Below are 25,084 nucleotides of genomic sequence, written 5' to 3'. Positions count from 1 at the left end.
TATCTTTGGATATTGGGTAGTACACTTAAGGGACATTTAAAGCTAGAAAGTTATATGAGGTTGTAGTTTATCACATATGTCACTAGTTTGCAGTCTGTGTGTGCATGCCAATAGTGTGTATTGTTAAATGGCTTAGGTTTCTGTAGAAGCTGATGTCATTCTGGCTCAGCTGGGCTTGCTATATAGTGCTGGACTCTTTCTTTTTCTACTGCTTTGTAGATAGTACTGAAGAATTATTAGGAAAATACATGCATGATATTTTTATGATCAAAGGGGAGAAATACTTTGGGATAGATCAAACATTTGTTTGCAGTGCCCTTCCAATGCTAACAATAGAGTATACCATATTTTTATAGCTGACAGACTCCATCTCTTTATTAACATTAGAAAAAAGCACTTTTTGCAGTCATGCAGTATGGAAAAATATGAAGGCTGCCGTTGTCAAGTTGTTCTTGCTCCTGCATACTTGCATGTCATGGTGATGTTTTGGACTTAGAACGTTCTGAGTCACAAAATATAGAGATCAGGAATATTGATATTTTTCTAACTTTTATTTGCTGCACGTTTGCCCTCTGTAACCCATAGGAGTTAAATCCAGACACAGCCAGGCAGTTAGCATTTTCAGATTGAAGCCAGCAATGGCAGCCCATAAATTTTTATCATGATAGCTGTACTTTAATATGAGGATACAGAGGGCACAACTGCCTTGAATCTATGAGATCAGCGAGCCCAAGTGTAGCTATTATCTATTGCACTTCCTCTTAAAATGTATCTAAACCCAAGAAGAAAATTGTAATGTTCTCACCCTAGGCTGTTTGCCTCTGTTTTTGCTCAGAAGTTCGTAGAAAATGGGGCAGGGCGATAACACAGCTTAGGATTTCAGTTCAGCAGAGACAAATTCCATGGGAAGTCAGGAGTACATTGGATTTCTGGCATGATCCACTAATATGGTTTTTGCACTCCTCAAACAGATGTAACAAAACACTTTCAATTGTATATATACCAGATCAAAAGAAAGCAAACAAAGTTAAAGGAGAAGTACAGCCAAAGCTCGTCTGATATCACGGAATCAGCCCAGGCTGAAGAAAGATCACGGCCATGTGGTTGGGATATACCCAGGAGCCTGGAGCAGCACCTGGCTCAGCCTCTCAGCGATCCCCTGAGAGTCTGAGCCCGCCGCTCCCATTCTTTCCACAGCCCAGTGCTCCACTGCAGAGAAGAGCAAACAGTCATGACTGACATTCACAGCTCATTGCTATGAACAGCGGGGAGAACTGAGCGATCAGCTGTGTCTGATTGCTCAGTTCTTAGCCTTAGAACCAGTGGGGGACAGATGTAGTATCAGATCGAGGTGAGTATGATTTACAAAACTATAATCCCACGCTTCTCTTTACATTTTCGAGGTTTACATATAATATAATATAATACCTATATCTGTGCTGTCAACTAGCTGTCTGTAGTTCTAGTTGGCTCAGGGGCATACAGGAATGATTTACATGCCTTTTTCCCCTGTCATTGGATTTGTGGTGATGATAAAACATGTACATGCCTTCTGATATAAAATGGCTTTACTGTTCACTGGTTCATTGGGGGGGCTCTGCGGTTCTGTTTGGCCCAAGTCACCATAATCTGCCTGATTATACTATCAGCCAAGTGCTCACATTTCATTCTGTACAGAATAAAGTGCCATTTTACTTTCCTTCATTTTACTTTTTTAATGCTGTCGTCTGCTGTTTGATGATACAGTTTATAGCTCTTTATGAAAAATTAGCAGTCCAAAAACAAATAGGGGCAACTGGAGGCGTTGTATAAACTATGAGGAGACTAGTGACCTGTCTTTGTGTGAGGGAGCTGGAACTTTGTATTATAGCTCAGATTTACTGATGTTGTTTTCATCTGAGGGGACCGCTAATTCAGTTCCTCGTGCTAACCCTCGCCATCCGATCCTCTTTCACTCTCCTTGGCCTGACCTTAGTTTTTGTTCTGGATTTTAAAAGGACCCTCTGCTGAGTGGACCAATGGGAATTGTCACTTAGGCAGTGAATCCCTCCCAAAAGTAAACAGACAGGAGAAGGACCCGGTGCTAGATGATCACGTGACTATGGTTTAAGGTCAGTAAAACGGGGAATTTAAAGAGGCTTTTTTTTTGTTATCCAAGAAATCAGATAGAGCGGGGTGGGTGGGGGTTTACTTTATTCTAGATTTGGGCTTTAAATATAATTTTAAGTTCATAGTCAATAGAAAGAATATATAGTATAGCTCAAATTAATTTACACTAGTGAATTTCTATGGCTTGAAAACTTTCTACAAACTTCACATACTACAAAAATAGCCATTGCAGTGCTTGCTAATAATGTAAAATATTCACCAGGAAAGTTCACATCTTACTGTAGTACACATATTAAAAACACTTTACAACAATTCACGTGTAGTGTGCTTTCATCCCAAAATTCACAAATGTACAATAAAATTGAATTTTAGCCATATCGGTATTAGTAATTTGTATCATATGTTATAAAACAGTCACTGACAATCTCCAAAGTTCATGCTGAAGATAAATACATAGAGGTTGATTTACTAAAGTAATAGAGACAGTTTGCTTAGCAAAGTGAATTTTTACTAAACTTAGTAATAAGTTAAAACCATTTTTACTTCCAATAATAAAGCATTTTCTAGCACTAATCTTGTTTTTTTTTTTGATTGGCTATTCAAAGTGAACACAGCTTCTATTACTTTGCATAATACAATAACAAAAAGCATGCCGTACGTCTACATGGGTTATTAAATCTCTTTGCTACTGAGGGATTTAGTAACAATGTATTGACAGTCACTTCATTTTCTGTAATCTAACATCAGTGTGCTCATAACTAGATGATTTTCAACAAGTGCATACATATTCTAATAGCAAACAGATTTAATCAGCTAAATAGCTCTATTGTTATTCAATCAAAACAAAATAACTGTGCATAGAGGGATATATCCATGGGCTTTAAAGGTTGAAAGAGGTCAATCCTCGTCTAATTAGCAGAAAGGGAGATTTTTTTCTGCAATTAATATACATTTAACCCTAAATGCCATATTTCTAGTTTATGTAGCACAGAGCCCATATACTCACCATACTCAGATACAGGTGCAGGCCCCTTTACCACCTTATCTCACAATTCCCTGGGTTCCTGGATACACCAAGGGAAGATAAGTTCCTCAGCATTCTTCCTTCAGCATTTCAGAGAGGCCACACCTAATGAAGAAGTAGCAGGACAAGATATCCAGCTAAGAGGCCTTCCACAGTCAGAACTGATGTGTTGGCTGCTAGGCAGGAGCTTAAAGTGATTCTAAAGGTTGTAATTTAAAAAAAAAAACAATTAACAAACATGTTATACTTACCTGCTCTGTGCAGTTGTTTTACACAAAGCAGCCCAGATCCTATTCTTTTTGGGTCCCTCACCAGTGGTCCTGGCTCCTCCTCCCTGCTGTGTGCCCCCGATAGTAAGCCTCTTGCTATAGGAGAACTCTGACAGGCTCGCTCCTGAGCCACACGCCTGTGAATGAACATTTTCACACACAGAGCGTGGTTTGGCCCCGCCCCCTGCTCTCTCTCTTCATTGACTCACTGGCTTCCACTGCTGTGTTAGCCAATAAGGAAAGAGAGACCCTGAAGAGTTGAGGCTCCTGTGCACATCGCTGGATCGAGATGGGGCTCAGTTAAGTAAAAGGGGGGGGGGCTTAGGAGGGAGCTGGTGAAAGACCTCTGCCTTGAGAACCACTTTAAAGGATAAGTTCACCTTTTAGACAAAAATAATAAATGCACTATTTTTTGCAGGTAAAAAAATGTGCATTTATTATTTTTGTCTGCAGGAGCCTAGAAAGCATTGCTCCAGTGATCAGTAGATTGTTGGTGCCATGTAGGTCTCCTGCAGACCTGTCATAATATCTGCTTGCCTTACGGAATGTGCGAGCAAGCAGATATTCTGACAGGAAGCTTCATTGAACTACCACGGTGCTCCACAGAGCCATGGTAGTTCATTGAAAACTACTGGCCAACAGCCACTACAGCTGTCAGGACTTGCAGTTCATTAATTCATGAAAATTCCATGAATGAATTATGCAGCCATGTGGTCAGAACCCCGGATTACCGCGCTGTTTTCAAATTTGACAGATAGTACAGGGAGAAGCTTCCCCGTACTATCTGTCAGAGAGTTGGGGGTGGTGACTGCAGCTCAGGGAACATGTTACATGTTACATGTTCCACCATAAAAACAGGTGGAATATGTCACATTTTCCCAAAGGTGAACTTATCCTTTAAGAGAAGATTCAACTACTGTGAGGAGCATTTACTCAATTGCTACCAGATTACTCTAGTTTTAGCAGAGTGGGCCTTTGTCCTTGGGCCTTGAATCGCTGCTTGTCTGCTGCATTGTATTACTAAAGTTGTGATTCTCAACTAGACTCTCTGTTGCTGTACAATCCTATACAGACTGTGCTATACAGCCATGTTACCCTTATTCAACCACAGAGTCCATGTTTGCGCAGCTTTCATAATTCCATTATTCTGCATTGTATGTATACCCTTTGCCATCTTAAACCTGTTTTGTAGTTATTTTATTTTTTTATTTCAGATACTTATATAGCGCCATCAATTTACGCAGTGCTTTTACATATATATTGTACATTCATATCAGTCCCTAACCCTCAAGGGGTGTATAATCTAAGGTCCCTAACTTATTCATACATACACATACTACACAGACAATTTAGGCAGGAGCCAATTAACCTACTAGCATGTCTTTGGAGTGTGGGAGAAAACCATGCAGGCACAGGGTGAGCATGCAAACTCCAGGCAGGTGGTGTCGCAGTTGGAATTTAAACCAATGACCCTAGTACTGCCAGGTGGAAGTGCTAACCATTTAGCCACTGTGCTGGCCACTTTGTATTACTGCTTCTAAATTTGCAACTGTTTAGTAAATTGCTAGTTACATCTACTCCCTGTCTGATCAACGATTACCTATTCTGTTAATTTTTTCATGAACATAGTAGAAGAGAAAATAGTTTTGGGGGTTTTTGACCTCACAAGGAACAACTCTTCCTAGGGATGGTGGGCTTTGCCCCTTTCCTATACCTGTCCCAATGGGACACAAGTGGCAAAAAAAAAAAATCCCTCCCTTACTCTATGAAAAAAAGTTTTGCCTTTAGTTACACTTTAAGGTGATTAAGTAGTTCTAAACCCCAACTGAAAGAAATACATAGAGAAAGGTCCCAAATACCACACACCAGCAAAGCCATTAGTAAACAGGTGACAGGAGCTTCAGCCAGCTTCAGCCAAAGCCACGCCACCAATGCATTTCACCCCACCATGGTGCCTAATCAGGCTGAAAAAAATATTTTTTTAAATAACAGATACACTTAAAAGAGACGTATAAGAATGTGAAAAATAAAACAGTCATTCTCACCTAGGTGGATGCAGCATCAGTCTGATGCCTTGCCTGTCCCCTGCCACCTCTAAGACCAAGAACTGAGCGATCAGACACTCAGCTCAGGTCTCGATCTTCATTGAGCAGAGAGCCAGTGACTGTTAATTACCAGCTCTCTGCTCTGCCCCTCCAATGCTCACTGGAGCACAAGGCTGTGGAGGGGTCAGGAGTGGCAGGCTCAGGCTCTCTGTGGTTCACTGAGAGGCTGAGCCAGCTGTTGGTCAGGAATCTGGGTGGATCCCAGTAAAGATCTCTCCAGAGCCTGGACCAGCTCAGTGATGTCAGCCGGCAACGGACGTTTGCTGGCTCAGTGACATCAACTAACAGCAGACTTTAGTCCACTGTTGGCTTAAAATGGGTCCCAGGAGTGCACTCTTGTGGTCCATAAGAGAAGTAGGACCCATAGTGCTTTGAGTGACAAAGGTAGGAGATGCCTGTACAGTGTGTGTTGTGGGGCCCCATGTAGTCCCAAACAGAGGCATATTGGACAACTTCTGGCTCAATCATAAATATTTTTTGCTGAATTTGTTAGATAGAAATGTTAAAAACTTTGCAAGCAAGACGTAATTGTATAGTGATTTATGTTGCCCCTTATCCAATGTTAGAGTTTTCCCTATGTGCAGAAATGTAAATCTGTTGCTCGTACGTGAGTATTACCAGCTTTTTAAATATCAGATTGCATATTCATCTGCACTAGTTAAGACTGGCAGGCTAAACTTTTTCACGGGGGATGCTGAAAGTTAGCCACTCCTTGTGTGGTAATGATTTAGTTATTTCAGCACAATTAAAGGAGGATTGCAAAAGTATGGAATCTGCACAGTGGCTAAGTGGTTAGCACTTCTGCCTAGCAGGACTAGGGTTGTTGGTTCAAATCCCAACCACAGCTCTACCTGGAGTCTGCATGTTCTCCCTGTGCCTGCATGATTTCCTCTGGGTACTCTGGTTTTCTCCCACACTCCAAAGACATGCTGGCAGGTTAATTGGCTCCTTTCTAAATTGGCCCTAGTATGTGTATGTATGAAGGCAAGTTAGGGACCTTAGATTGTATGCTCTTTGAGGGTTAGGGACTGATGTGGGGGAACAATATATATGCCCTATATTGCTAAACGTATTGCTATGCCTGCCTGCCTTTACACGCACATGAAATTTAATGGTATCCCAGTCTTAGTTCATAGGGTTGAATATTGAATTGGACCACCCTTTGCAGCTATAACAGCTTCAACTTGGCACAATGCAGCCAGGCAAGTACTGTTCTCCTGGTAACCGACAAACCCAGACATGTCCATCGCATTGCCAAACAGAGAAGTGTGATTGGTCACTTCACAGAACACATCTCCACTGCTCTAGAGTCCAGTGGCAGCATGCTTTACAACACTGTATCCCATTGCACTCGGTGATGTAAGGCTTGGATGCAGCTGCTCAGCCATGGAAACCCATTCCATGAAGCTCTCTACACACTGTTGTTGTGATAATCTGAAGGCCACACGAAGTTTGGAGGTCTTTAGCTATTGACTCTGCAGACAGTTGGCAAATTCTACGCACTGTGTGCGTCAGCATACACTGACCCCGCTCTTTAATTTTATGTGGCCTACCACTTTGTGGCTGAGATGTTGTTGTTCTCAGTTGTTTCCACTTTGTTATAATATCACTAACAGCTGACCATGAAATATTTAGTAGCAAGAAAATTTCACAGATGGACTTATTGCACAGGTGGCAACCTATCACGGTACCACGCTTGAATTCACTGAGCTCCTGAGAGCGACCCATTTTTTCACAAATGTTTGTAGAAGCAGTCTGCATGTCTGGGTGCTCTATTTTGTACACTTGTGGCCATGTAGGTGATTGGAACACCTGAATCCAATGATTTAGAGGGGTGTCCCAATACTTTTGGCATTATAGTGTATGTAAAGCTCTGCGTAAATTGATGGTGCAATATAAGTACCTTAAATAAATAGAAGTAATCAAAGCATAGAACTAAAACACACCTCATTCTTAAGAGATCTTGCTAAAATCTTGATGATTTATGTAAGAATCTTCATTTTCTGTCATATGGTGGTTTAAATTTTATTGCCTGAAAATAACTGTAACTCTATTCAAAATGAGGATTCTTATCTTGATGTTTTAGCTTTGTGATTTGAGCATGTTATGTTATCTTTCTTTTCTTTATGAACCAATACACTGCTTAAGTGCCTAGACATATTTGATCACCAGATATGCCGTAAGTGGGATGCAAACGTAATCTATTGAGATACAAACTATAAAAAAAAAAGATAAAAAAATAATAATAATAATAAAAATAAATAAATAAATATATATATATATATATATATATATATATATCTTTGCTATAGTTTGCAGTAACCTCAGAAAAAAATTGCAGTCAATAAAGAATGAAAAGACTGAAGATAGCATGCAACTCAATTTCTACAGGGATGTAGTTGTTTCCTGTATAAATACAATCCTTTGCTATTCCATTTATTGCACTTCTGTCCTCATATTACCTTTTTGTTGGTTTACTTTGTTGAGGTCAAAGCAAGATCAATACAACATTTATGTTGCTTCGTAAAGGCAGTATGCAGGAATTGAGCTGTTGGTCATAATATAGGGAACTGTAGGTACACACAAGTATTTCTTTGTCTGTGGTATAGACATTGTAAACATGATAAAGAAACACTTATGTATTTCTCAAAATGTTCATTTTTTTTATGCAACAAAAATGTGGAATGGTTTGGTAAAATGATGTTCTCAAGATCAATGCAAATAACTCATGGTTGCTTAGCAATATACTGCATAAATGTAAGACTCCGTTCACATATCGGTGTTTTGAATGGCCGCCATTTCAAAACTTGCTGCTAAAATCTGAAATCGTTTATCAGCGTGTTCAGGTGCCATTCATTTCGTCCTGGAACTTCTTTTGGGTGACACACATCACACGTCACACGATTTTGTTTGCACGATTGCAGTGCGTTTCTCACTTGAAAAATTTAGCAGAGATCGCGTCAAAACTGCCCCGCGTTTTCAGATGCCATTGACATGAATGGCACCTAAACACATTGATGAGCGAATTCACATTTTTTACAGCGTGTTTTGAAATCACTGGCACTGGCAGAGCATAAAACTCATAAATTGGCTGTACTATATAAGTACCTGTAATAAATACAAAGAAAATGACTTCATATACCTGTGTGTTTATGTGTTAGTAAAACAGAGAAAATAAAGGTGCCTCTAAGTGTAGACTTAAAAGACAAGTTTATTGCACACAATGAAGAGCAAATTAATTGGGATAAAACTGGCACATCAAAATCCATCAAGGAGGAGGAGACAGGTACACAGCTGCTAATAGTGACAGACCTTCTATCGGTGTTCCAGGCAAGCCGGCAAGATGGAAGGAACCTGGTACCAGGTCTGGACTGCACATGGAGTGCAACATGTGCACGATGACGTCACCGGGCGTCGAAACAATGCGTTTCTTGAGCATGAGCTCTGAAGTTGTTATTACAGGCACACTCCTTTGTTAAGCTCGGTCTCAGGCTCCTTCCATCTTGCCAGCTTTCCTGGAACGCCGACAGAGGGTCTGTCACTATTGTGTACCTGTCTCCTCACCAAGGCAATCTCCCCCGGACGCATTTTGATGTGCCTGTTTTACCCCACCTTCTTGTAAATTGCTCTTCATTGTGTACAATAAACCTGTCTTTTAAGTCTACACTTAGAGGAGCCTTTGTTTTCTCTGTTTTCCATTCTCCACTCTGGACAAGCTTCATATCCAGTGAGAGGCAGCCACAAGTGGATGGACTTTTTAGCCTGCTTTATAAAAGATTTTATTAGCAGTGTAGCCTTCTACATTTATTGGTTTTTGCTTATCAGCTGAATTTACATGAGCATTGTTTAATCATTGTCTCCATGGTTACTAGTGTCCCATTTATTTCATGTACTTGATATTCCTCAGTCTAGTGCAACCATATAGATTGGGACAAGGCTTGCGCCTCTCCCTTTGTTTATGTGTTAGTAAAACTGTGCAGAGAACAATAACCCCAGAGACCAATCAGATAAATGAAAGAATGATGATCTGTGCTGTTGTGTACTACATTTTGGTCTGTGCCTTTCTGAAGGATTTACTATACTATTACGTGCAGAGAGGTCATTTACTGTATATCATTGTCACTGCACTTGTGGCAGTCTAGAGTTCGGTGCACAAATGACATCTCATGCATGGGTCTGGGCAATAAACCCAGTCTCCTTCTGCCATTTTCCATTCCCAGGCAGGCAACAGAGTGCTTCCTTAGTGCATTCCATTGTGCATGCTGTTTGCCAGATTTCAATCTGCAGGAAGAAGTTTACTATTGATGGTCATTTAAATAATAATAAAATAGATTCTTTCAGCTTATTTCCTGCACAAGGCTTTCTTTGAAACTTACTGTATATTAGGAACAGTTTAAAAATATTTTACACAATAACTAGATTGGTAACACAAATTCATCTAAATTAAACATGTCATTACTCATTTTAAGTGGCTAATCATATATTTTTAAACTGAACATTTATTGTGATTAAAGTGGTTGGAAACCACATGAATAATAAACAAAGCATATCCCTCTATAGTGTGTACTTGTCAGTCCAGAATACCAAGAGGGAGATTTAATAAAACTCGAGCACTCAGATTCTGCTGCAGCTGTACATGATAGCCAATCAGCTCCTAACATTAGTTTGTTCAATTAAGCATTTGCCATAAAACCTGGCAGCTGATTGGTTTCTATGCAGAGTTGCACTAGATTTTTCACTCTCCAGCTTTAGTAAATTAACCCCTAAGTGTCATTTCTGTCTGCTGCCCATTCCTCTGCTATGTGCATGAGTCCCTTCTGACAAATTCTCCTGACACCAAGAAAAAGTAACAGGAGAAGGAGTTCCAGCAGAGTGACAGCCTCAGATTTGTTCCTGCCCAATCAGCTCTCAGAACTCCCCTCACTGAGCTCTGCAGTTGTTTTAATTTCAGCTCTCCACCCCCTTTTTTCTGAAGGCTCAGACAAGCTTTATAATTTCTGGACTTTTAATGGATGTAGAAAAGAGTAGACTGCAGATAAACAGGCACAACTTATGTAGGAGGATTTTCTCCATCACTGTATATCACCTGAGGCCAGTCACTTCATTGGGTATATGTAAGGGTTTACAACCATTTTAAGGTAAAAGCTTTTAGCCTTTATAACCACTTTAAAAAAAGCCATCAATTACCTCTTTATCTGCTTGTGCTGTGAAGTAATCCATCCTCAATTATCACAACAGAGTCAACTTCTGGTCAGTTTCTAGCAGCTTAGAGCATTTGATGTTTATTAACCAGGGGCGGACTGACAACTCATGGGGCCCCCGGGCAATAGGGGATCATGGGGCCCCTGTGTCCTTGCCCAAACTCAAAAAAGCCTATGAAAAAGGTACCAGGGGCATCTCATGGGGCCCCCCACTGACCCCGGCAGTGCCCGAGTTTTCAAATAGTTATTAACATTACAAAGCTGGCAGGCTGCCAACTCTTGAGGGCTGGTTCACACCAGATGCAGTCCAGTGCATTATTTTTCTGCATAAAAAACGCATGCACAATGTTTTCCATGTATTCCAATGGCCCTGGTTCACACTAGTGCAGTTAGTTCTAGTGAGTTTCCAGTGCAGAAAAAAAGTAGAACATACTGAATTTTTTCTGCACAGAACTGTACTGAAACACAGCAAAAAGCATACAAAATGCATCGGAATGGAGTGTGGTGTGCACTGAAACTAGCCCTAAGGCAAAATGGATTTAAAATGGTACCTTGGCTGAAGCTTTGTTGAAATTAGACTGAAATTTTGCCATGCAGATTGCTTAGGCAAGATATGCCTGAAAACAATAGAATGGTTTTGTTTTCAAACAAAGCCATGTGATCACCAAGTCAATGCTGACATGGTAATCACATGGCTTTGTTTATTAAAAAAAGCTCCCAATTTCACTCATCCTTATTTACAATGCCTTGAGAAATAAGCTACTGTTACAATTAGAGTACAATATTTTAAACATTATGTTATCCAGTTCCAAAAAAAGTCTGCTGATTGTGTCCTCCTGTGAGGCATAGGTATTTGTAGTTGCAAAAATGGAGTTGTGCTTTCAGCAAATTTTCCATAGCCACAGTCCTCAAAGAAATAGATGCTGTAAATGAACTTTACATAGGTGTTCATTGCACCCAGTTAGGGGTATGTATTCCTACGTCATCTTTGTTTCACTTCATTGTAAGCTCATGAAGCATTAACAGTTTTCAGTATTTATAATATATTTTTACATATAAATAATTTTTTTTCTGTTTTCTTGTCTTTTTATGGCATAATAGAAAAGTATTTAGAAGCCAATATTTCTTGCTGCTTCTTTTATAGAGAAATATATTACTTTGTGCTAATTGGAAAAAAAGGATCCAATGTTGGTTCTTTTTTTGGCACTTTAGAACAGCAATTTTAATTTTGAATGGTAGTGTCACAGGTAACACCTCGATTTATATAAAGGCAGCATAAATCAGACTCTGTCCAGGAAAGAACATCTTTGAAGCAGTGTAAATTTTACACTTTATTTCTATGATTGCCTAGAACAGCAGGAAGTATTTTAGTTGCTCAGCCAGCTGTGAATGGCTTTATTGACATGGATGGGAGGAAAAGCTGCATTTATTTGCTCTGCAGTATTTCTCCAGTTATTTGAGCAGAAGTCATTAGAACTACACAATCACTTTTTCTTATGTCTTTTTAAGTTGATTACAACTTGTTAATAACTAGACAGGTTTCAATATATTTTCTGCTGCTTAATTTCCTTTTTTGCAATATAATATAAATGTGATATCAGGAGCATATAATTTTCTTAGAGTTAACATGCATCTTGTGTGCTGCGGTCTTGTCTTTTCCACATTAGTTATATATGTTTTAGTTAAATATTAGCACTGTTTTTGTTTTTATGAGTACTCCTCATAACATATTTTATTACTTGTTGACTCTGGCATTTGATTAATTGATTTTACAGTCTCTTTAATAGGGTGACAACACAGCTCATTTTGCAGAGAAATTATTTTTATTTATTTCAGGTACTTATATAGCACTGTCAATTTACGCAGAGCTTTACACATGTATATTGTACATTCACATCAGTTCCTAACCCTCAAGGGGCATGCAATCTAAGGTCCCTAACTCTCATTCATACATACACAGACTAGGGCAGATTTGGACAGGAATCAATTCACCTACCAGCATGTCTTTGGAGTGTAGGAGGAAACCCACGCAAGCACAGAGAGAAAACATGCAAACTCCATGCAGGAGGTGCCATGGTCAGGAATCGAACCCATGACCCATTTACTGCAAGGCCGACATACTAACCATTAAGCCACTGTGTCGCCCATTACTTCAGTGTTGTCCTTGTGATCAGGGTAGTTTTAGACAGACGTAAAGAATATGTAGTCCCAACATTTCATATTCCTGATATGTGACTGCTATACCATGTACTTGTATGAAAAAGTATCCTGTTCTCTTTGTATTGTTTCCTTTGTGTAAAATCCCTGGTGATCCTGCCAGTCCCTTTGCCTTTCTATCAAAAATGGACCACACTAGGCATGAAAGCATAGCCTGGTCAGTGTTTTGGCTGTGCTGGGGACTCAGGCTGCTCTCCTCCAATCATCAGACTTCTGCCAACATGCCCCCCCACAGCCATTTACTAGGAACACCAGTGTACTGTTTTTCCTCCCTGAGCTCCTTATGTAGCTAAGAACAGAAGGTATAAAAAGGGGAAAAAGAATAGATAGATATATATATATAATGTTTTTTATGTTTAATTTTAAACTGAATGGTTTGTTTTACAAGGTGAGGGTTTATATATACTTTAAATACGCAAATAAACTAATTAAATCCTCTGGCTAGCACTTTTAACCAGATACAGTCACTTTTGAAAAAAGTTTAGGCTACATGAATCAAAGTTGACTCCATTTCTGTACAATTATTTGTCCTAACCCCTGTAACTGTTACTTTTGCTGGACAGCTGACAAATAAAGTCTGTGAAATTATTATACTGAACACTATTATTACAGGTATCAAGGCTCTACTGGGCACATACACACACGTAGTTCGCCCAGTGAGGCCAAGTCTGTTGAAAGGGAAGGCTGATTGTCACTGAGCAGAGCAGTTTCCTGCCTGGCCTCTGTGCTTGGCCATGAAGGGACCTGACTGCTATGCCAGGTGTAGTAGCCAGTCAGGGAGCTTAATGACGTTGAGTCTGTGATTTTAGCAGGCTCAGTGTTACTGAGCTGAACTGATGACAGAGGGTTACGTTTATGAAATATTAGGATTATTAATGCCAGGGTGGAATTACGTATGTATGGAAGAAGCTGCCCAGGCTTGGTTAGCCAAGGGTTCAATTATTTGGCTTGAAGTATGGGGAGCTGGGCACTGCTACTAGGTGAATTTACTAACAAAAGATTAAAAAAAAAACACTATGCACAGAAGGAAGTGTCCTTTTAATGTTTCTAGGAGGACATGAGAATACCAGTTCTTTAATTTTAGGAAGAATTTATCCAGTGAAAAAGTCTTAATTCATGGGAAGATCTTTACATGATTTAAAATATTAAGTGTATATTCCTTCTGGTGTGAGTCCCATCACTAATAAAAGTAAAAGTGCACACTCACCAGATGTAGAACCTCAAAGTAGAGAAGTATATGAATTAATATATCCAAGTGAAATCTAGCTCCACTTCCAGTAGCTGCTCCCATAGACTCATTTGTCTCTGTTGTTTACAGTTTTTCTCAAGAGAAACAAGGGATAAAAACATCCCTCATCAATCCACCCAGAAATTTTACCTGGGTATTAGGGTGTGCTCTCCATGAGGTAGATGTAAATACATGAGCCCCTGATGACATCTTATTGGACAGAATACATAGGGCAGAGCTTTTCAATAAAGTTACTGCACCATGAGACTGCATTTATGTTTTTACCACCTCCTAATGGACAGTGCACCTTAATAACAACTGAATTAAGATTTCTGGCCAGATTCAGCTGCTGAAAGTGGAGACAGATTCCACTTCCAGGGATAATAAATGCATATACCTTATTATTTGAAGTCTTACAGCAAGGATGTCTCCATCACCACCTCCTTTTCTTGACTAACTATTTTGGTCACCTCTTCAAAATGTGCCAAATTGCTGTTTGTGTCCTACATAGAAGGCCAGTGATATGGTAAAAAATAAAAAAAAACTCCGGTACTTAAGAACCCAAGAGAATGTACTTGTACCATAGTTGCACAAGTGTTCATTCATGGAATGCTGCTGCTGGAGCATGGGCAGCTCAAGTTTCATTGCATGGGATTGTCATAGATGAGGTGGTTGGCAGGCAGTTGATATTGGTGCTGCATTTATGCCAGGAAAGCCATGGATGGCTATGCTTACCTAAAGTGGTCACAAATTCTTCTGGCCTGACAATGAACCTCCTGAAAGCCAGGGTACTTTATGATAAACTGCTGTACCACCAGTTTAAGGACAGGTGCCTTGGGATTTCTCCAAAGTGACAGGCAGCCAGCAGGCATGTGCTATTGTCACACACAACCTTGCCCAGATGAAGATGTTGTGGGATCAACCACCTCTCTGTTTTTGCCTGGAAAGCTGCCAGCAGTTCTTGAGCACTGTTTCTAATGTGGTGCTGATACATATGTGGTGCTTTGCTGCACAAGTAATGATATCTTTCAACAATGGCAGATTTGCCCTATGTCAGCAACAATTGTAGGCTACACACCCCAAAATAAAAAAAAGCCCTAGCAACAGAAAATAAAATAAAATATCCCAAATCCCCAAAAAATAAATCTTGAAACATTAAATCCCAACCCAAATTTCTTAAAGTGGTGTTAATGCATTCCCTGCATTAAGGTGAAAATGTCCCAGTAGTTGTATCACCACCCCCCCCCCCCAAACACTAATCATAAAATATGAAGCATATGTACCTTTTGACTGTACTGTAGCTGGTATTGAATGCTTTTATATGATGGCATTATACTTTTTAATCTGTAATATAAAAATAGGCTTTTACATTTTTGTCTTTGTGTTTGAGGGCACTTTAACGTCCCCTTTTCCCACAGTCTCCTCTTCGGAGGGAGATTGTGGAATTTATTTAACTAATGATTACAGTTGGGGTTGTGCCATTGAATTTTGAATGACAAGGTCTCCCACCCAATATTTGCTCTGTTTGACATTTATCCACATTTCCAGCCAGTATTAACCAGTTAGAGTGCAATTAGATAATACATGTTGTTAATAGTAGTCATTATGTATCTATTGCCTTATTTTATTATGCCTGGTCTGTCTTTTGTATTGTCACTTGGGCTATTGGCAAACACTTAAATTCACCTGGAATATTTTCAGACTGCAGTGGTGTAGAGTTAAAGATAATAATGGTATGTTTTCATGAATACTGCATTCCATGTACAGTATCTACACACTTCTACATAAAGACGAGCAAGATTACAACAGTTATCATGGACATAATGGATATTACGGGATCCTTGATATTTTAGTTTTAGAAATAGAAGTAACATGTTTGTACCTGTATATGGAAATCTACAAAGTATCCCAGGAAATGAATCCTTAATCCCTTGGATTTTATTACAAAATATGATATATCCTATCATATTTAGATCTCTTTAGAACTCTGTCTCCCAGACCCAAAATTCTTTATGATTCAGAATGGCATTGGTCACATGAACACCTGTTTTATTCCAGCATGTTACAGTCCTCTTCCCCGTACCTTGTTTATTATTATAGCTTGGTATGCAGTATAGGTATTTGAGGGATTATCTAAATAACATGTTTCATAATGAGCACACAATTTATTTATGAGGACATTTAGGATGATGATTGGCATGCTCATATGATGCAACACAATTTCATGTTAGTGTTGTATAAAGGCAATCCATTATCTAACAATTGGATTCATGTCTAATACTGCAGAATTTGAATATGGTTCTTACTTATTTTCTTTGTAAACTTTATTTATTATTATAAAAATGAACAAAGAAATATTATAACTCATCAGATTTTACTTGGCTAACTTTTCTTGTATATCTAGCATATGTAGGTATGTATTTACTTTTTTCCATTCTAGGTTTTGGTGTAGGAGAGTGATTGTTTTTAATTACAGCCATTCCTTCTAAGTTTTTGTAAAAACTGATGATCAGTGCCCAACAGTGCCGCCCAGCAGTGCCACCCAACTGTGCCCAGCAATGCCACCCAGCAGTGCCATCCATCAATGCCCAGCAGTGCTGCCAGTCAGTGCTGTCAGTCAGTGCCACCAGTCAGCACTGCTCATCAGTGCCAACTATCAGAGCCCATCAGTGCAGCCCATCAGTACCCATCATTGCTGCATATCAGTGTAGCATCATCAGTGCCTCCTCATCAATGCCCACCTGTGCCGCCTCATCAGTGCCACCCCATCAATGCAACCTATCAGTGCCCATCAGAGCTGCCTATCAGTGCAGCCTCATAAATGCACATCAGTGAAGGAGAAAAATTACCTGCTTGCTAAATTTTATAATAGCAACAAAGAAAAAAATTTTTTTCAATTTTTTTGTTTATAGTGCACAAAATAAAACACCCAGTGGTGATTAAATACCACCAAAAGAAAGCTCTATTGTGTGAACGAAATTATAAAAATTTCATATGGGTACAGTGCTGCATGACCGTGCAATTGTCATTCAAAGTGTGAGAGCACTGATAACTGAAAATTGGTCTGGGCACGAAGGGGGTAAAAGTGCCCGGTAGGCAAATGGTTAAGCTTTCACAAAAAAAAAAACAAAACTGGGAGCTGATTGGTTTCTATGCAGAGTTGCACCATATTTTGCACTCTCCAGTTTTAGTAAATGCCTATATCTCTATTAGTTTGTCAATACCTCAGCTCAACACTCCCTATATCACATACCAATAACATAATAAATAAATAACTGAAAAGAAATGCATGAGAGTGTTTTAAATAAAATCACAATAAAAAAATAACATATTGCAAGTTAATAGTTCTTAGATGTGGTCATTGCATTAGTTTCAGTAATTAAGTTTCATATTAATTTTCAATGGGTACAGAAAATGCCTGGTAATCCTGCCAGAAATGCAGTGTATTTGTTGCTTACTATGATCTGAACTGGAAGTGTTATCTTCATTTTGTAAATGACTAATCTCCCCATGCCCCATGTAATGTAGCCTGGGTAGCAACCATAGTTCCCTTTGTGGATACAGTGGAGGAGTTAGCCTAGCCACCCAGGGACAAGATGTGTGTTATTCACAGGATTACAAAAAAAAAGGAAAAAAGACAAAAACTAATGTAGCCACCTCATCTAAGGACTGGTAAACTGCAAATTATAATTTTTTTAAAATTTATATAAGCTTTAAGATATCAACTGCACAGTATATTATTTTTAGACGTGTTTTGAAAGAGAGACCAGTAAAGCACTGCTAAGCTGAAAGTATACCTTTTAGAAGTAATGAGTGTCTATGGCTGCTCCCATGTTTACATGTAGTTACAAAGTATGAATAGCGATGAGGTTTTATTTTAAGAATTACAAGCACTGAAAATATTTTACATGAAGCCAATCTCCTTTATATATTTCTATAAATCTACGAAAAAATGACACATTCCCATTACTGCATGAACATTACAGTATATAGAGTTATTGAACCCTTTTTACCCACCACACTCGCTAAGCCATTTATCTTGCACTTGGAAATTCATACTAATGTTTTGTTGTATCAAACACACAAAGATCAAAGATATTGTGAACAATACTGATCATAAGTAAATAATGACTATAAAAAACTCAATGTGTTATACCAGTAAACATTTAATCTAGCTATAAATATTGACCTGGATTCAACCCATGATCTTTCATCAAATATAATTATTTCCCCTTGGAAAAAAATACAAAAAGCTCTAACAACAACAAAAACACACCAGTCATCAAGCCTACAAAAGACTGCAAGATTAAGCAAAAGCAAACACTTGATGATTCCATGCTGAAAGACACAGAAGGAACAGCTATAATTTTGGAAATACATGTTTGAACTGTTTCTATCCTGGAACATTTGTATAAGTGCTGATTTTTACCTGAATTTTGGACGCGTGCACATTCAAGGTCTTCTTATAAAATTTCAATGGGTTTAATGTTTATTGAATCATGTCATCACTTCTTTAAAAAACAAAACAAAACTAAGGACATTGGCAGAAAAGTGGAAATCATTAATGTATGCCCATGTGACCAACTGTCCATTCAGAAAAATTGGTTTATAACACCAATGCAGCCTAAAATTATAGAGGGTTTTCTTTCTTTCAAAATTGTATACAGCTATTTTGGACTAGTTGCAGTGTGTAGAAACCATGTTCTGTATAGAATAGTGCATAGGGAGCTATTACGTTTATTTTCTGCCCACTATAACCACACCTGTTACAGTATCTCCCAGAAGTGAGTACATCCCTCATGTTTGTAAATATTTGATTCTATCTTTTCATGTGACAACACTAAAGAAATGACACTTTGCTACAATGTAAAGTAGTGAGTGTACAGCTTGTATAACAGTGTAAATTTGCTGTCCCCTCAACACAGCCATTAATGTCTATACCGCTGGCAACAAAAGTGAGTACACCCCTAAGTGAAAATGTCCAAATTGGGCCCAAAGTGTCAATATTTTGTGTGGCCACCATTATTTTCCAGCATTGCCATAACCCTCTTGGGCATGGAGTTCACCAGAGCTTCTCAGGCTGCCACTGGAGTCCTCTTCCACTCCTCCATGGCTACATCACAGAGCTGGTGGATGTTAGAGACCTTGCGCTCCTCCACCTTCTGTTTGAGGATGCCCCACAGATGCTCAAGCTGTACACTCACTACTTTACATTGTAGCAAAGTGTCATTTCCTCAGTGTTGTCACATGAAAAGATAGAATAAAATATTTACAAAAATGTGAGGGGTATACTCACTTCTGTGAGATACTGTATATCCTCAGGTTCACACAACAGAATCTTATATGACTAAATCTATGCTGACATCTATGCTGACTTGCAAAGCAATACAGTTTTTATCGATGAGGGAATTTCTTCATGTTAGTAGGAGTTCCTATATAATCCAGCCTGGTTTACTGTGAGCTAAGATTTACCAATCCTCTTTGTAACCATGTACAATTTACTCAAACGTACTAGTAAAGAGGTATAGAAATTTACTCTTTATTCAGTCACCTAAATTTAAGGACATGCAAATTTCAAAAAGAGTTGCCAACTATACAAATTATTAGGATATATATAGATTGTGATGGTTGGTTACTTTTAACACATGCCTCTTGATTTAAAAAATAAATGTAGGCTTTAAGTAATCTTTTCATTATGTTATATGGGTAAATATAACAGAACATATAATAATAAAAAATTGTTGAAACAGAGGCTGTCTTCTGATTAGTAGAGCCAGAGATATACAGTAGGTAGATGAAAATATATGCAAATATTGACTTTTGCCCTACACCTTCCACCCCTCAAATCATAAAATTGGACAGTGAGGTTGCCAAACAATTTAAAGGATTTGGAAGGGGGATTTGGTAGATGACAGGGGATAAGCAAAGCTTTACTGATAAAAAAAACCCCCCAAAATAATTATAAAACTGTTGTTTCCCATGTATCTAAGTATCATTGTTTAACATGTGGTTTCATTGAAGGTGTCCTCTTCTTATGTCTTTTTTCATCATATACAGTACTTAGTTAAAATTTCCTAGGTTAGTGACAACCTAACCCAACTCAACCTAACCCAAGCTAAATTTTGTGTTAACCATAAGCTATTACTAAAAGCTCATCTCAGGAAAATGTAGCCCTCTTGTGGATCTATTTTTTAGAGTACATGATAATGTTTTACTAACCTACGTCCATTATCCAGGACTATCCATTATCCAGCACTAGAGATGTACCTGTGTTGGGCACTCCCTGACAAATCCCTTGTGCTCATATCATTGCTAGGACACATCTTCTGCATCCAAAGTGAACCCCTATCACTGGAAATCAAATCCAAAAATGTCCACCCCATGCAGTTTTTTTTATTTTAAATGGCAGTGTTTTGTTAGAGGGAGTGGGTATGTGTGGGAAGCATCAGGCTAAGGAGTGGCTTTAAAAATGGCAATTCTTCCCATAGTTGGCATCTTATAATACCCAATCTGAATTACTTAACTTTGTAACGGAAAAACCTTGATTTTGACCTGGTCGTGCTGCCAGTAACACACTTCCTGTTCTAGAGTGGAAACATCACTCATTGTACTCACCTCTCAGCATTTCCATGCAAGGACATCATTATAATAACTTCCCCCCTTCCTCTTCTCTATAACGTGGAGAGGTTATGTAGTCCTCTGGGATAGCCTGGAATAATGTGACAGAAAACAATGCAGCATAAGCAAAGAGCATAGGAAGTTCTCAGCTTATAAGATTTGTAAGCAGGATCAACAGATATGAAAAACACTTTCAATGGTATATTTAACAATCTAAAAGGGACTAAAACAGAAAAATGTCAATTTTTAGGGCTTACATACCTTCTAACATTTAAAAGAGAAGTATGGCCCAAACCTTTTTGGCCATATTTCCTTGTGGGATACGGGAGTGCAGTTACTTTCCTGTGACCCAGAATCAGCTCACAGCATGCTATAGCCCACTGTCAGCTGATGTGACAGCCGCTTCAGGCTATGGAAGGATCCTGACCATATTGTAGGGATCCACCCAGCTGCCTTATTGACAGATGGCTCCAGCCTTCAGCTTGTGGCTGAAAGCCAAAGCCAGCTGTGCTCATCCAGTCTCCAACCCAGTACTCCAGTGAGCGCTGGAGGGGCAGATCGGAAAGCAGTCCTATCCGAGCAGTAAGATCACTTGGCAATCAGCAGTAATGTGATCATCCAATTCTCGGTGTTAGAGCCGATATGGGACAGCTGCAGCATAGAGGTGTAATTATATCTATGTGTGCCGCGCTCCACAATATATATTAAATATAGATATATACCATTTGATGATGTGAAAAATATCATTTGCAGCATAGAGGTGAATATGTATGTTTGTGTTTTTAGAAACCCCAAACGTCTCCTTTATATAAGGCTATTCTTCCCATCATTTGCGTCTATATCAAAGTTTGCAGTTTGCTATTCTAGTATATTTTCATCTAGCAAATATGTCTTGTATCAGTAAGTAATTGCAAAATCAAAAATTATTTCAGGTCTTAAAGAGTTGGACTTTCTCAAAATATTGGAATTTGGTTTTTAATTGTGATTTTTGTATTAAATTCCTACTATATAGATGTAAAAGACATTGACTAAACAAATAATATTCTTCAGGCACTTACTCGGCCACTTAAGAAGCTTAAGTAATATTGCTGAACACTATAGTTCTAGTTCTTAGACAAAATATAGTGTCATATGATTTATAGCTGATTGATGCATGTTAGCTTCAGATTGTTAAACTGTCATCTTGCCAGTTCATTCTCCCAATAGAAGTTTGTAATGTCAATTTAATTTACTAGAAGCAAAAGGACAGAAATGAATCTAGACAGGTCATAAATCATTATAGTCTTTTCTTATTTCTCTGAGTTTATTTTCTATGAGGATCTGAATGGTGTCACACAAAGGCTTTAACTTTGTCATGGCGATGACAATTTCTGTTGAAATGCTGAGCTGTGAAAATATTAGTTTACCGTATCAAACCATGAAATCATTAAATCAAGTACTAGACTTTTAGTGCTAGATGTGCCTCCCTGTGCAGAAACCAGCAAAGCAGTGAAACAGCTGTATCCGTATTGAAAGGCAAGCCATGTTTAAATTAGTGAATGAAGCCATGTGGCAGACGCAATACTTGCTAGACCTAAAATTCTCTAGCGGTACCAGGTGAACTGGAGTTTGAGAGAACACAAGAGCCATTCATGATTTAGTGTCAGTTACAGCCTAAGCCTGTTGCAGAAGATTAGAACTCAAGGTGCTAGAATGCCTGCATGCTCTCTCTCTCTCTCTCTGTGTGTGTATATATATATATAGAGAGAGAGAGAGAGAGAGAGAGTGTGTATGTGTGTGTGCGTATGTATGTATATATATATATATATATATATATATATATATATATATATATATATATATATATATATGTATATATACTGTGTATGAAAGAGGCACTTTATTAAATATTTGCAAAATTTTCATAAAGTGTGAAGTGCAAACATTTGCCACGGAATTATTAAATATTTTGCGGTCTTTTCATTAATCCCTATTTAGCTATATTCAAATCATTTTTGATGTGACTGTTGTGCTCCAAATATATTTACAAATGCAAGCAAAAACCTCTGTTTTTGTCTCAGTCTTAGAGTATTGTTAGAGAAAAAGGAGAGAAGCGCCTCTAAGTGCAATAAGTCTTTTTATTCAAGTCTAAATGTAGAAACACTCACATGTGTGAAGTAATCATAAGCTTAAAAACCGTGGTTAACAATCGTTAACGGTGGGGTGGTAACCCGGGTGAAGAGCCGTCATCTCTCTGCGATGTGGGGAGGTCAGCTCTCGGCTGGAACAGCACGGTGGCTGGAGGGGAACAGCGGTGAGGCTGGCCGGCATGCACGTCCTCCCTCAGAGCCGGATGGAACGCACGCTGGAACGTAGCGGCGGTGTGGCCATGATGACGTCAGATCCCAGGGTGCACTGCAACGCGTTTCGGAGCATACACTTGCCGTGGAAGGCAGAAGTGCACTCCTTTTTCAAGCAGCCTGGTGAAAATTTTGAATAAGCCACCTGGTTAAGGAGTCACTGCTGTGATCACTCATCCACATGTGTGTGCAAATTTTAACTTCAGCTATTGAGCTTTGAAAACAGCTTTGTTCAACAAAGCCCCAAATAGAAAGCCTAAAAAGGAGTCTACAGTTCAGTTCCACCATTTTATTCCAACCATGCCCTTCCTGTTTTGTAGACCATGAGCACTGCAGATGGGAAACCTTGGTCTAGAGTAGGATAACAAAAAAGTTGTACTGACAGGGTCATGCTAATCCTTTCATACACTGTAATGTATAGGCAACTCAATCACGTGTCTGTGTGTGTGTGTAAATTTCAGCTTCAGCTTCACTCTATAAACAGTGTTTTTTTTCAACAAAAATCCAAATAGAGAGTCTAAAGAGGGGTTTAAAGTGTGTGTGTAAATTTCAGCTTCAGCTATAGAGGTCTGTAAGCAACAAGCTTTTTTTTTCAACAAAAGACAGAAAGTCAAAAACAAAAACATAAACAAAAGTAAAAATGTAGAGAGTGTAAAAAAGAATTTAAAGTTCTACCCACTAGCTCTTAACTAGAATGCAAAATATTTTATTTTTTTGTCCGGTATAAGGAAAGAATTTATGTACATAATTACTATATATTACAATTAAATCCATGACTGTTTGTCATGCATATACAGCATATATTTCTGGTGACTATGTACGTTATGCCATGACGGATTGTTAGTGATTTTACACTCAAATTTACAATAGATATAACAAATACATTGTACTAAGAGAAGCCATTCATACAGGAGTAATATAAAGGATAACCAACCTGAGCAGGGTACTAATGCTGGCTTACAGTATATCTGTTATTTTGAGAATACATTGTAATTATGTTACAGGGGTTTGGCAAAGATTCTAAGGGAGAAATCATAATATTGTGTGTTTTTTCTTCCATTCCATTTGTGTATGTGTAATATGTTATGTTTATGTCTGGAGACTGAAACATATTTTTGTTTCTCTTTTGCAGCATGCATGTTCCGGTACAGCGGAATATCATTTGTCTACCTCATCTTCCTCTTGCTTATTCCTTTATTTTCAGAGCCCACCAAGATAACAATGCAAGGTAAGATCCTATTTACATTAGAGTTTTTCTTGCTTTATAATATATATATATATATATATATATATTATATATATTATATGAGATTAGCTACTTTATACTATTTTATAACAGCCCTGGCTATTACTTTGTTTATTAACACAGTGCTTTTGTTCACGACTTTTACACCCCTACACTTTTCACCTTTACCAGTAATTAGTCAAGGGGTCCCACTGATCAGCACTGAAGCAATACATGGCAACACCAAAGTTTATTAACCTAGGCAGTCTATTATTTCTCCCAGACAATAGCTTAATAGATTACTTACTGTATATGATAAGTCCTATCTATATTATGAGCTGTTTTAACATAGTGTCCTAGTACTTGACAGACCATGCTGTATACATAAGTGCTTTGTTTTGATTTGTTTATCTTTAGTGCACAGTAATGCATCATTTGTCATCTTGGTTGACTTGGTGGGGTGCTATAATCATAAATAGCTTCATGGAAGACAGTTTGGTGCATCTGCCGGTTTCTGAAACCTTTTGTGCATTACAGGGTAATTACTTGTTACTTTCTTTAGAAATCTGTTTATTGATTGGTCTTGCATGCTGAGGACGAGCAGCTAGAGATGTATTGGTACGGAAGAAAGAATTTGCTGAGCAGTGAAATGTGACTTATACTTTACATAGAATAGATAAAGTACCATGGTTAATTGCAAACCGTTTTAATCAAGATCTGCGCTGTGAAATATATATATATGCAATGAT

At 38.5% G+C, this 25,084-nt stretch overlaps 1 protein-coding gene across 4 annotated transcripts in view; it reads left to right on the top strand.

Moving 5' to 3' along the window:
* PIEZO2 (piezo type mechanosensitive ion channel component 2) overlaps positions 1-25,084 on the top strand; it is a 439,610-nt gene that overhangs the window by 125,110 nt on the left and 289,416 nt on the right. For all 4 annotated transcript variants that reach the window (XM_089671018.1, XM_089671019.1, XM_089671017.1 and 1 more), the window contains exon 2: positions 24,243-24,338. In XM_089671018.1, coding sequence (XP_089527144.1) covers positions 24,243-24,338 — 96 coding nt within the window. The remainder of the gene's footprint in view (positions 1-24,242; positions 24,339-25,084) is intronic.

Source organism: Staurois parvus, unplaced genomic scaffold (assembly GCF_062004578.1).
Source record: "Staurois parvus isolate SC_StPar_1 unplaced genomic scaffold, SC_StPar_1.0 ptg000097l, whole genome shotgun sequence".
Lineage (NCBI taxonomy): Eukaryota > Metazoa > Chordata > Amphibia > Anura > Ranidae > Staurois > Staurois parvus.
This window is presented reverse-complemented; position numbering and strand designations above follow the sequence as displayed.